The following is a 12,989-nucleotide window of genomic DNA, read 5'->3' as shown; positions in this document are numbered from 1 at the left end:
CACTGCAATCATAGAATGGCCTCACTATTAAAGGATGTCGCCTCACGAATCTCCTGAAGTAAAAATGTCTCAAATCCTTCAAGTATAAGCAGTTAGACGTCATTGCACCGATGAGCAGCTTCCTCTCTTCTTTCTTTTGCACTAGTGTGCTGGAAGCTACACAGGGGAGATTGGCAAGGGGCAAGGCTCCGCCCAAAAGTTGAGCGTCTCACTGGCGACAGGGTTGTCGCGGCACCCAGTGCTGGCTGCGACATCTATTCAAGTCGATCACAGACATAATTTACTTTATTTGCACAATTCTACCGCGTCCCTGATTGCAATACGCAGTTATATTACTGCCCAAATATCCAAAAATATAACTTAGTACCAATTCTACTGCACACATCAAGTAGCGAAATTTGAGTCGACTCATACCGTTCAGGAGCGATTTTATGGAACATACAAAGACAAACGTCTTTTTTCTTCCATCCTGCCACAGGACTGCCCTGACAAAAGGTGGTTGAGCAGAAACACTATGACAGGCATACACAGCAAAGTGGAAAATGGTGACTGCAAACCAAGACATAGACAAACAACGCCCGTTCGATGGCAGTGTGGCTAGCTACCTTGCATTGAGCTTTCTTTAAAAGTAAGAATTGGTTTTCTTTTTGATTTTGAGTAGAATTAATTACGATTGTAATGTGTGTGCAAATTTGAACGCACTTCTTATTCAAAAAAAGGTGCACATTAGAATCGTGCAAATACAGTAACTCAATATTAGCAATTCTGTATTACAGAGAATGTTCTCGTGATCATGAAATCAGCAAATAGTTGTTGGTGGGCTTTGCTGCTTGTGATGATGACATTACGAGGCGATCTTTAACTGTTTTTGACACAATAGTATAAATTCCCTGCTGCATGCACTGCAATAACATTTGGCCCACAGGTACAGCCTCTTTAACCGATTGGCAATGTTTCGTTACAATGTACCTCTTTAAGGGCTGCGCCGTGGCTGATATGGAAGAATGACACACAGAGCAACGAACAAAGTGCCACCTTTTAACTGACGGATTCTATCAGGTAAAAGTTTATGTACGTCAAGCGCTAACCACACGAAAAAAAAAAAAAGAAAAAAAAAAAGTGTCTTTCATTTGCTTCAACTACATAGAGTGCTGTCCTTAAAACATTAACCAGTACCAACTAGCCCTGCTTACTATTACCGTATTTACTCGATTCTAACACGCACCTGTTTCTGTGACCTAAAAAAATAAAACTCCTTTACAGCACTGCACACCTCATTATTTCATACAGAAATACAACTTTCTGTCATGTGGAAAAACAAAGATTTACTCCCAATGCACTAAAGCTGCGATAAATAAAAAAAGTCGCTGTTGAAGCATTGAAAGATGAAGCATTGATTGCGATAGCAAATTAGTAGACAGCTATAAGAAAAGTAAGGATAGTAGTTTGACCGGCCATATAAACTTTTAAACACTCACTTAGTAACTAAATTAACAAGGACGGTGCCACATGCGAACAAGCAAACGTGAACACGTCTCACTCAATGACCGCGGAAATTTTTTATCAGAAAGCTCGGGTGACAAAGAGCAGTAGCAGCAGAGGCAAGCGAATGGACCTTTGTGCGACCTCTCACTTCAACGTGAACTAAGTGACGAGAACACAACGCGGTGTGGCTGGATGCATTGACTGTCTTCATCGCAGATTGCTTTCAAGATAGGGGCTGCGTGGCCGTGTCTACGCCGCAGCCGCTGGAGTAAAACGCCTCTCCTGTTTGCGCGAGTCCCGCACGCAAGTTTCGGGAACTACGAACACCTGTTATGTGGCTCGATTTCTGCCCGTTTCTGCATAGGTAATCACCTTCCTTTTAATTGCGGCATCGTGATGAACCCTCTGTGCCTTCACAGTTGGTACTTCCGTGCTTATAGAGCAAATGCAGAAAATGGGAAGACGGACGGTGGACTAACCTAAGCACACATATTAAAGCACATGGAGCAAGCTACAGCAGCTAAGCTCGATGCCCACACGAGGTGGCCATCTTGAAATGCTGACGGCGAGATGGTATCACATTTAGGATCATACTTGATTCTAATGCGTGCGCAATTTTTAGCCTGTTTTATTGCAAAAAAAAGTGAGCGGTAGATTTGAGTAAATACAGTATTATGTTTATGTGATGCAATTATGGAGTTCAAATTGTCTGTCTGGGCACATATCCAGTGGGCCAAGTTGCCTACTGGGCCAGACTGCAGCCGGCAGCAAATTGTCTATTCGGGCACATACCCAGTGGCCCACGTCTTCTCCACAAAACAGCAACCAACATATGCCCTATAACCCAGCTGAATCGTTCATACGTTTTCCTGGGTATAAAATTGCTAAAGCCTGGTCCCAGCAAAGGGCTCATAGACAATTATGTATTATAATCTCCTTTGATACATCCTTGTTCCCTCATTATATGTTACCGCTTTGGTGATCTTAAAGAAAAACACTGACCGTGCCAGACAGCCTAGCTCCACACTTTTGCTCAATGCAGCTCAATGGACATTTATGTTGCCAGGGGTTGAGGATGCGGTGCATGCATTGATTGTACTTTAGTCCATTCATAGCGATATCGACCGACCACACAGGTAAGCATACCTGCGTGTTGCAACACATATATAAACTTTGGGAGCATTCTCTGAAGATCACTTTTGAAGATACTTTCAGTTTTGTGGCACTGGACACATTGAGGGGTGACCGCAATCCTGTACTGTGATGAGACAGCGCGCTTGGCGCTGTGCCAAGAACGCCACCACTCGCAGACGCTGACGTCTGGTATTGGTAACACAAAATCTTGCAAAGAAGGCATCCCTGAAAGTGACCATCCGAGAATACGACACACCTTTTTCGGCCACTGGTGGTATAAGTCGCTCATTCCCTGCCAAGTCCAATATTGGAAACATTTACAGTACCGCCAAGTTTGCATTATCAGTTGGCGACTGTATATCCTTTGGAGGTTGAGCCGTGCATTGTGTCTACGTTAACAGCACGTCCAAACAACTTGGGTTAGCGGGAAGAGTGGCGTAAAGAGGCTAGAAGATAGTCTACTTCATCAACTTTGGGTCTATATACTAAGAATGCTAATCACATTAAACTAAGGCATAGTGCCTAGCCCATTCTCTCACTTTCTGCGGCACCTATACCTCAACACATCCAGTATGCACTCCTTCAGTCCAGGATGCTCTACTGTTTTTCTGTTTCGCAAGGGCCCCTGACAAATCCAGGTTATCAACTCAGGTGAAGGTAAAAGGTGCACCAGACCTTGGAAGGCGTTCTGTTCCACACAGTGATGTGGTGACCCGAATTGATGAGGTTCTTGACCATGCCCTGGCCCATGTTGCCCAATCCCAGAAACCCAAACTTGAGGTTCGATGGGCTGACATGTTTTGACCGCAAGACGTCTGATATCCTCTCCACATCCAGGGGTGGCGTCACCTGTCATCCACGTGTAAAGACAACATGTTACTGCAGTTATAAGCTTCCTACATGAAAGAAGTCATGTATACCCAATACACAGCACACTGCCAGAACGACAAAAACTGCATTTTCGCACAATGTAGAGAGCGCAAGTGATTGGTCAAGGCAGATAAAGAAGCAAGACTGCATGTGTAGCAAGACTGCATCTGTCCTGGTTGTAATGAAACAGATCATAATGAATTAATCAACCTAACAAAATAATTCAGATTTATCTTGAGATTACCATATGAACAGATGAATTTCAAAACTCATTTTAATGAGAAATTTTACAAGAAACAAGATGCAGCCTAGTTCAGAATGAAGATTTATTGATCACTGAGCACTTTTCATGCTCGAATCTGGCTGCATAGGATGGTGCAAGTAACTGGTCTGATACAACAATTTAAAAGACCCAAGCGCTTTCAGCTACCTGGCAACGCACCAAAGCGGCCATGCTGCTGTCACAGCGGTCATAGCCACACTGCATTATTACTCTACCGCCTTTAGCATTCTGTGCAAACAAAATACTGCACTTATGAAGCAAATTGTGTACTCTGCCAGAATAAAATACAGTGATGCATGTGCTGTACAGTACATGTTGAGCAGTGTAATTACATACAGCTACAACAAGCTGCTGTACGAGTTAAGAAGTTCACAACTTCCTGCCCTGCTTTTATATTGTTGTCAACGACTTGGTTTAGCAGCACTCTCCGAGTGCGCTGCGAGAGCTTTGGAAGCCTTTTGTTTTGCACAACCTTTGTTGCTGAATGCAAGCATAAAAAAATTTTGTTTAGTGCGCACTTGGGTTCAGCAACGAGCACTGTAAGAAATTTGTGGATTGCACTGCTCTGTTGGCACATCCACCGAATTGTAAACCTGAGCAATAATTTTATGTGATATGTCTAGATTGACACATGCGCACTATTTCTTTCGTGTTACATTGATGTTGGCTTGTCTTATACAGCAAAGGCTTGCTAATTCACAACTCGTTAATTCGTAATTTCGGATAATTTGAAGTAGCCACCGCAGTCCGTCGAGCAATGTGTTAAAAGCAATATGTAATGCATCCCGCTGATTCACACTGAAATCTGCTGCGATGATTCATACTTCGTGCCGTCGTGGATGGGGAGAGTGCTAGTGCGTAAATGCATGTTGGAGACGCTGGCGGCGTCACATGGGCCGCGCAGCTTTTGTCTTTTCATCTGTGGCTCTTTGTTTAGGCCCGACTATAGAGACGTGTATGCACCTGGCCAGGTATGGCCAACGCCTCTTTTTCAGGTCGGGTCTCTCCCTCTCTGAAGACTTCAAAATAAAAACGCAGCTGCGACGCTGCATGTTTCTTTTTTCTTTACATCTTTTCGTTACATTTTGGAGGCTATGCTCTTTGTTTGAAAGGTGTTGTGCCGAGAAGCGGCCCCAGGTAACGTGTGAAACATGGCAGCTGTGAAGTTTATCGGCGCCTGCAGTACCAAAAAGCATAGCCTTTGAGATTCGTGGCTATTACATGTATCTCAGCATCGCAGGGATACAGTAAAAGCTCGTGAAGTGTGCATGAGCTGCGTACGCCGGCACATAGCTCGCACATACTCATACAGCATATAGCTCGCACATACAGCATACGGTGCATGGCAATGATTTTATTGCCCTTGAGCTTTGTACGGAACCTCACAGGAGAGAAGTGACCTGCAACAGAGGTGTTGGCCATGCCTGGCCAAGCGCAAATGCGCCTCTCTCCAGTCCAGCCTAAACAAGGGACCGGAGATGGAAAAAGCAAAGCCGTGCAGCGACGGCAGCGTCGCCAATGTGCTCCTGCGCATTAGCACTCTCCCTATCCATGAGGGCGTGGAGTTCGAATTATCGGTTGCGGTACGAATTTCAGTGCGAATAAGCGGGGTGTCTTACATATTGCTTTCAATAGTGCTGGACGGACTGCGGCGGCTACTTCGATTTATCCGAAATGTTGGATTAATGAGTTGTGAATTAACGAGCTTTTACTGTATGTGTTTGGCCGCCGCCCATACGTACAGTGGAACTCAGCAGGGTGCAGCCAGTGCAGCTAAGAAAGTGCAACCATAGAGTACAACGGAGACCAATGTCGCAGCAGGTTGTGGTGCGTTTCACGGATGCGTTTACGGCGAGAATCGGTCCACAACCCGCGTGCCGTTTTGAACACTATGAATGGCAGTCTGCAACCATCGGCGAAGTGGCGTGGGCACCTGTTTGTCTCCGCGCCATGCGTTGTAGGTCGGTGCTTTGAATTTTGTATAATTCAACTTTTCAGAGCTAGTTTGCTACGGCGCGTCTACATACTACCGTTAGCGCATTGGCATGCGTGCGTGTGGGCGTTAGTTTGGGTTGTTCCGCAGGCGGTTTCAGCTTGTTGCGCTCGCAGAACTGATGGCTATCTTGTTACTAATCGATCAAAGGACGACCGTTTGTTTCTCACTCGTTTAGTGCTCACAGGGTGCGTATAGGAAGGATGCCGCCGTGCATGCGTTCCCTTTTCTTTTTTGGAGACTCGCGAAAACTAATTGCCTCTCGTTGGCGATAAGATGAAGATTAGCGGAAGTTTGTCACACGTTTTGCTTTTCTGACAGGCACACAACCACAGTTTTCTTAAGTGCGCTCACCTACATAGCTCAATTACGCTATGGACGTAAATATTAATCTAAAAGCAGGAATATTCGACACTTGCGAAATATTCTCATGTGCGCATTTTCTAAGCCTTATGTGTATAACAATGCATCAAATTTTTAATTCTTATAAATTTATTTTCTTTTTTTATTGTTGTTATTCATGAATAAACAGTACATATAAAGTCGCCGACTGATTTTTCGGACTCCAAGAATTCGGACATGCTCGATTATTTGGTCGGCTTTGCGACACCGCCATTCTCCATAATGTATAATATAAGGTAGACCATAACGTATAACAACTGCCGCAAGTTCGGACACTCCTTGAGTGAACTCGATCGAGAGCACCATGCACAGACTCTAACCGGTGCATGATTCGACTTGCTGAACGCCATTTTTGTTTTGAATGCTCCTTGCTGCCCCACGAATTGGCGCTACGGCAAATCCCCACTCATCATTATCAGTTCTGCCTGGTTCGTAGTACAGCAGTTCCGGTCTCAGCTTAGTAAGCCATGTCAAGACAATCCAGCAGCTCCGTATACACTCGACAAGTGCGTCACTGCGTTGGCGATTTCTAACGGAGTTTGCCATGGAGATCTAAGAAATGAGCTCCGCACCACTAGGCTCTTGCAAACGCACAGGAGGTGGCATCAATCACACAAATGTGAAGCCACGTACACACACACACACACACAATGATGCGAAAATGCACCCGAGGCACACGTACCAAATGGACACACCACGTGCAGAATAGCAACTGAAACTTTAGTGTCTAAAAACATACACAGATCACACATTAAGTGATTATGACCATGGTGATGATGAAAAAAAAAAAAAAAAAAAAAAGAAGAGAAGAAAAAGCGCCGTCCCCTGGAGTGTTTTGTCAGCCAAAGAAGAGTGGGCATGGCCTCCGAGACTCGAGGATGTTGAACGCTCTCTATTGAATAGCGTGCGATTCCCAATTTTTGAGGCTATAGACCGTTTCATCGGGCGAGGAGAATAGGGCGCGCGGGGGGCCTTTCCTCCTCTCTGGCTTGGGCGATCCGGCGCGGCGCTGCTTGAAAGTATTGCTGTCGCGTGCTGCGGAATGATTTGGAGATGTTTTAGATGGTACTTACTGAAATTTAAGCCATTTCCGTTCATATAAGGTCGTCGGGGAAGCCTTTCGGTGCATCGGTAACTACAGCATGCGGAAATATCTCTTGGGGGCGCAAACACGCGATGCGCATTGTCAGCCGCGGTGCGTCTGTGAGTTGTGAAGTCTTTTGCATTTAACGGTTTTAATTAAACGAAGAGAAACGGCGTCTCTGTATTACTAGCATGAAATGATAAATCTGCTCATTATCTGATCGCTTGGCATAGGGACTAAAACATAAGAGCGCATGCTCGTGCACGGCCAACCTAAGGCAACCACGAAACATCTAAGCGACAGGCGCTATCAAATATTTGTGATGCACCGGCATCGTTCTCACGCATTTCAAGTCAAGCAGCCTTCAAATTACCATATGTCTACGCTATCTTTCCTGCATGAGGCCGATGGCTCTACTCAACACAGCGATCACTGCGGTTGGTGAACCGGCACGATACATATGTAAGCTGTGCGTTTCGGCATTGCCTTTTTGGCCTGCATACAGCCATAATATATGAGAGGGATCGCATAAAAAGAATGCGATGCCTATTTTTGAGGACAAAATTTCCGTAATACGTGTGAGTGCGTCGTAGAGAACGGAACGAACACAACCGGAAAAAAAATTCGGTTATCATCCTCTTTCTCAAAAAAGCAAGATAAAACGGGCTAACGCCGCAATAGGACCTCGCATAATCACGCCGCACAACGTTTATAAATATATAACCGCTGATGCCGTATGCTTGGACCATGCGGTATATAGAACAAATATATATGTAGTCCAGCACCTACCACTGCTTAGGACGCTCGCGCAGTTCGTAAACAGTCTCTTTTCTGGACAAGCTTAATTCAGACTATAAGGTATGCTGGTATTACTTGCCAAAACTATTTTATTCAGGGGCGGAAACCTCATCCATCGAACCAAGTAGTCACGCAATGTAACCTGCAGCGAACAGTTTGAATGCTTGTAAAAGTATAACATCACAGCTCCTATCGTAGCAGACGCTGTTACGATCATCGCGTATGTTTCATGGCTCCTAAACCGCAGCTAAGAAATAGAGGATAATACTACAATAAGGTCACTTTAGTGATTGGAACATTCAGAAATACACAAATGATCTGCGAGGCTGATTGCAGGCTCAAATATGCGTGCACACATCGCGCTGCGTGTTCCATCCACCTCAACGCCAGCAGAAGTCCCGGCGATTACGCCTTAAACCACTTCAGCACGTCTCACAGAACCGTTTACCACGTAGAAGACGCACGTCATACTAAACAGACCGCACGACCGCGAAAACAAATGCCAGAACCTACCGCCGAGCGTATACCTGCCATGCAAAAGACCGCTTTCGCCCAAGCCAGTATGGTGCTGCTCATAGGCGGCGCCACTGCGTTCACAATATGGCGGCGCCTACGAAAAAACGGTCTATGAGCGGGCCACTGGAAGCCAAGCCAGTGAAAAACCCAACGTGGCAGCCTCCAAGTACTCGTAGCGTGGCTTGGAACGTGTGATTAAACTGCATAAGGCACCCGTCACTTGTAGTCATGGTAAATGCTCAGATCAAGTCCTTTTAAGTGCAGTAAATCGAACTTTGGGACCTCAATTCATGTGAAAAATCGGCCGAGAAAATGCATTAGCTAAATGGGAACCCTAACTGTGCATTTATGAAGTCTGGAACGTCCATCAAGTCCAAATTTTTGGAGTCAAGCGTCCGCTGTAGCGGCGGTTATTGATTCCGTGAATGTCGTCTGCAGCTTTGTTTAGTGCAGTGAAGGCGATTTTTTGTACAATTTACAAACATGTAGCCAAGAAGGGCAAGTGAGGATAAAAAATAGTCAAATACAGCGGTCATAAGACACCACAGCCATTGCTCTTTATGCGTGGCACATGGCTAGCACTCTACTGGTCAAGCCAGAAGCCAAAAGCTGCACTTACGGGCCTTGTCACGTAAGACTGCCTCAGAAGGTTGGAGCTGGACTTGGATGATGATGAAGTGGCATTTGACACACTGTTGAGGCCAGCTGCATTGTTATTTGGTGTTGCAGCTGCCACTGAGGAAGTCTTTTCAGCCGCTGCTGCTTTGTTTCTTTTTGTGGGTGCCGAGCTTGTGCTGCTGCTTTCAGAAGAGGTTCGCTTGGATGCCCGATGTGACTGGTCCTGTGACTGTAAAAACATGGTGCCACCAAATTACATGTTGTCAAAAAGGGCTATCAATGTTCACAAGTTCAGCAACCTAACAATATTTAAATGTTCTACTTCTGGACTTTGGCATGGTACTATCACATGCTTCAGAGAGCCCATGCATATGGCAAGCACAACTTTTGATGCTGGACAACTGTTTCATACACAAAATCTGCGCATACGATGTCACAGATACAGTCGACTCTCGTTACAACGGACCCTGATAATCTGACAAAATATGTCCGTATTATTCACAACGCCTCGCTTCCGAAACTTTGGTCGTGATTTGTAACAACGTTAATGCAAAGAGTGAGTAGTTAGTAAACAGCTGGTGCGAAGTAGGGATAGTAGTTTTATCGGCCGTATAAAGTTGTAAATATTTGCTTACTAGCTAAATTAACAAGCACGGTGTCACACGTGCAGAGATAAACATGAACATGTTTCGCTCGATCACCGCGGAAAGTCGCTGTTAAAATGTTGGAGTGAGGAAGCGCGTCAGCAGCAGTGAGCGAACTGACCATCGCGTTGTCTCTTGCTTCAACGCGAACTCAACGTAGAAAGCACAGCGCATACAGCCACCGGAGTAGAACCCCTTGTGCCTCATTTGTAAAAGAAGACTGAGCTTGAACGCTGCCTTCCTCCCTTGTGCTCGCAATATTTAGCTGTGATCGTCAACTTACCCTCATAAGTCAGTTGTCAGCCTGTGTCGGCATGGCAAAAGTTCTTTCTATACGACCGATCTTGACAAAAATCGCCGCTATTTTCGTCCGCTGTAGCCAATAGTCCATTGTAGCGCAGTCCGTTAAAAAGCACATTTCGTTGCACTAATAAAATAGAGCAAACTAAGGTTGAAATATAGTTTGTTATATCCGAAAGCCTGTTGTACGTGGGTTCGTTGTAACGAGCACAAATTGTACCACTTTTGCAAACGGGGGTACTAAAAAATTGTGGGGTTCAATGTTTCGAAGCTGCACAGTGGACAATGAGAGGTGCCACAGTAAAGGGATCCAGATTAGTATTTACCCACAGAGTCCCTTAATGTCCACCCATAGCGTGGAACACAAGTGTTTGCTTTCCACCCTTATCGGAATCCGGCCAGTGCGACTGGCCAACGTACCCGCGACCACATGTTCAGCAGTGCAACGCTGACTGTGGCAGGGCATTCTCAGCAATTTGGCTACCAGGTCCCGTAAAAAAAGTAATTTTTATTCAATTCTAGCCCAGCAAGTTTCGAGCACTGACAAGCTGCCCACAGTAGCAATAGCAAACTACTGATTTTCCTCTTATTTTATACATCCATTGCTCTATGAAGGCTGGCAAAGCACATTTATTTCGCAGCATTTTCGTCCAAGAAAGTGCACAATCATTCCAGTACGGGCACGAACACAGTCGACGGATGACAAACGTATATGTAGAAGAACGCAATCAAAAAATAACTTTTTGCACTTTTCCATTTCCAAAGCACTTTTTCCATTGGTTTTGCATTTCAAGTGCACTGATCCGCCATGAGGAAATCCGGCACCGGAAAAAACTTCTAGTGCGCTTAAGCTTTGCCTTTAAGAGTGGAACGTGATATCGGTATCGGGCCCCGTTGACGACTTCACCGACAACGGATATTTTGCGACACGAAGCCTGATAGAGAGAGAGAGAGAGAGAGAAAGCACTTTATTTGCACCCGTCAGGAAGTATGGGTGATCGGGGTGAGACGCAGCTCCCCCTTTCACCGTCTACCTCCCCCCTAGACGTCGACCGGAATTAGTTGGCTTGACCGATGACTAGTTTTTGGGCTTGTTCTTCCTGGCTATGGAGGGAGGATTCCCATGACTATTTCCATATAGACCGTTTACTGCTGGACAAGCTCAGAGCATGCGATTTAGGGTCGCTATGCCTTCAAAATGTTTGCATTTTGAAGAGTGCACCTCAGGATGCCATTTGTGTGCAAAATTTTGTGTTTAACTGTTGTTTAACATTGTGTTTAACCTATTGAAGCCAGAAGCGTCACAACACTAAACTCGCTGGACGCCACTGCATTCCCTGACAGTAGTCAATGGAGTTCAAGTCTCAAATAAAGTGCATGCAGATGGAAGGTGACAGGCTATCAAGAGTGGCAGGCCAGTGTAAGGCCACTAAAAAGCCAGTAGAAAATTCCCTTTTGAGCTTAGGGGATGACATGGAAATACGTTAAAAAAAACAAAAACAAAAACACAAATTCTGGGGTTTTAAGTGCCAAAACCCTAATTTGATTTTGAGGCATGCCGTAGTGAGAAACTCCGGATTAATTTTCATCACCTGGGATTCTTAATGAGTACCCAATGCATGATACACAGATGTTTTTGAATTTCACCCCCATCGAAATGCAGCTGCCACGACCAGGATTCGATCCTGCACCCTCGAACTTTGTAGTACAACACTACTAAACCCAAGGGTGCATCCAACGGGCCACTATGGCCCCTTCAAACGGCCTTTAAGCCTTTCTGAGCTTACAGAGGAGCGAGCGCTTTCTCTCTAATTTTTGCTACCCTGCTCATCACATTCTCCTACTTGCCATGTACTTCTCTAGAAGGCATGTAGACAATACATTAGTACTGAACTTATGTTGGCGCTCTTTTCTTGTTTGAAAACAATCGACTTGCACACAGGGTTCTGCACTTTTCAGGTACATGTTGCCACTGCATGTGCAGTCCAAAACACGTTATGCACAATGAACGTGAAATCAGTAGATTGTAAATAGCCGACAAGTGACACGACGAGGAAGAGCTTTGGATGGGAATGTATGTATTAACTGGTGATTCACGACCGATTCCCCTCATATGTGGACCAATTAGCAGCTTTTATCCTGGTGACATCAAGTGCATAACCTTGCCGGTGTCACGATATGTGAAGAAGTGACTGAAAAAGCCTGAGAGAAGCACGCAATTGTTTTCTGAATTACCAGAGGTGGTTTGGGGCCCTCTATATTTTTTGTTTATTTTTAAACTTATACTGGTCATGTGGCTACACTATCAACAGTGCTGTTACGATATGTCCTATGACCAGGTTTAACAAAAACCAATATAGGTCATATCCTTGGCCCCGATATTTACACTACCGAGCTCAAGTGTGCTTCTTGGCTAATTCCTCGAGGTGAGTAAATGCCATTTCTAGTAAACACAAATAACAGGTATGCCTCCTTTCAAGCCTAGGTTCCCAGACAAACAGCTAGGGACATCGCACCACTTTACAGAGTCTGAGAAGGCAGAGTCTCGTCGCATAACTACACGGAACCATGCTGGTGCCTTTCAACAGCGGCAGAGACCCCAGCGCCCGAAGTGAAGCAGAGCGAGCAGCTACACGTGATTATGCTTGGGCCTGTCGCAAAATATGTGCACCAGCATGAGACTACATGTGGGATGCGCTTAGGAAGAGCAATGTCCAAGCACTTTCCCCTTCTATGAGGAGGTTCTGGCTTCTGGTATTCGCACTTCATGCAAGGAGGTTACTGCCATTGAAGCTGGTCAGTCAGTGATTCAGAGCTGTGGAGTCTGTGTTCCATATTTAATTATGTTTTACCCAAGACCAG

At 45.2% G+C, this 12,989-nt stretch overlaps 1 protein-coding gene across 3 annotated transcripts in view; it reads right to left on the bottom strand.

Annotated features, from left to right (window-relative positions):
* Positions 1 to 12,989, bottom strand: part of Ndf (Nucleosome-destabilizing factor) — a 139,737-nt gene that overhangs the window by 101,566 nt on the left and 25,182 nt on the right. For all 3 annotated transcript variants that reach the window (XR_012827325.1, XM_075688482.1, XM_075688483.1), the window contains 2 exons: positions 9,185 to 9,412; positions 3,295 to 3,468 (listed from right to left, as the gene is read on the bottom strand). Coding sequence is in view for 2 of the 3 variants with exons in the window: in XM_075688482.1 (XP_075544597.1) it covers positions 3,295 to 3,468; positions 9,185 to 9,412 (402 nt within the window). In the remaining variant the exon portion in view is untranslated. The remainder of the gene's footprint in view (positions 1 to 3,294; positions 3,469 to 9,184; positions 9,413 to 12,989) is intronic.

This window comes from Dermacentor variabilis, chromosome 4 (assembly GCF_050947875.1).
Source record: "Dermacentor variabilis isolate Ectoservices chromosome 4, ASM5094787v1, whole genome shotgun sequence".
Classification (NCBI taxonomy): domain Eukaryota; kingdom Metazoa; phylum Arthropoda; class Arachnida; order Ixodida; family Ixodidae; genus Dermacentor; species Dermacentor variabilis.
This window is presented reverse-complemented; position numbering and strand designations above follow the sequence as displayed.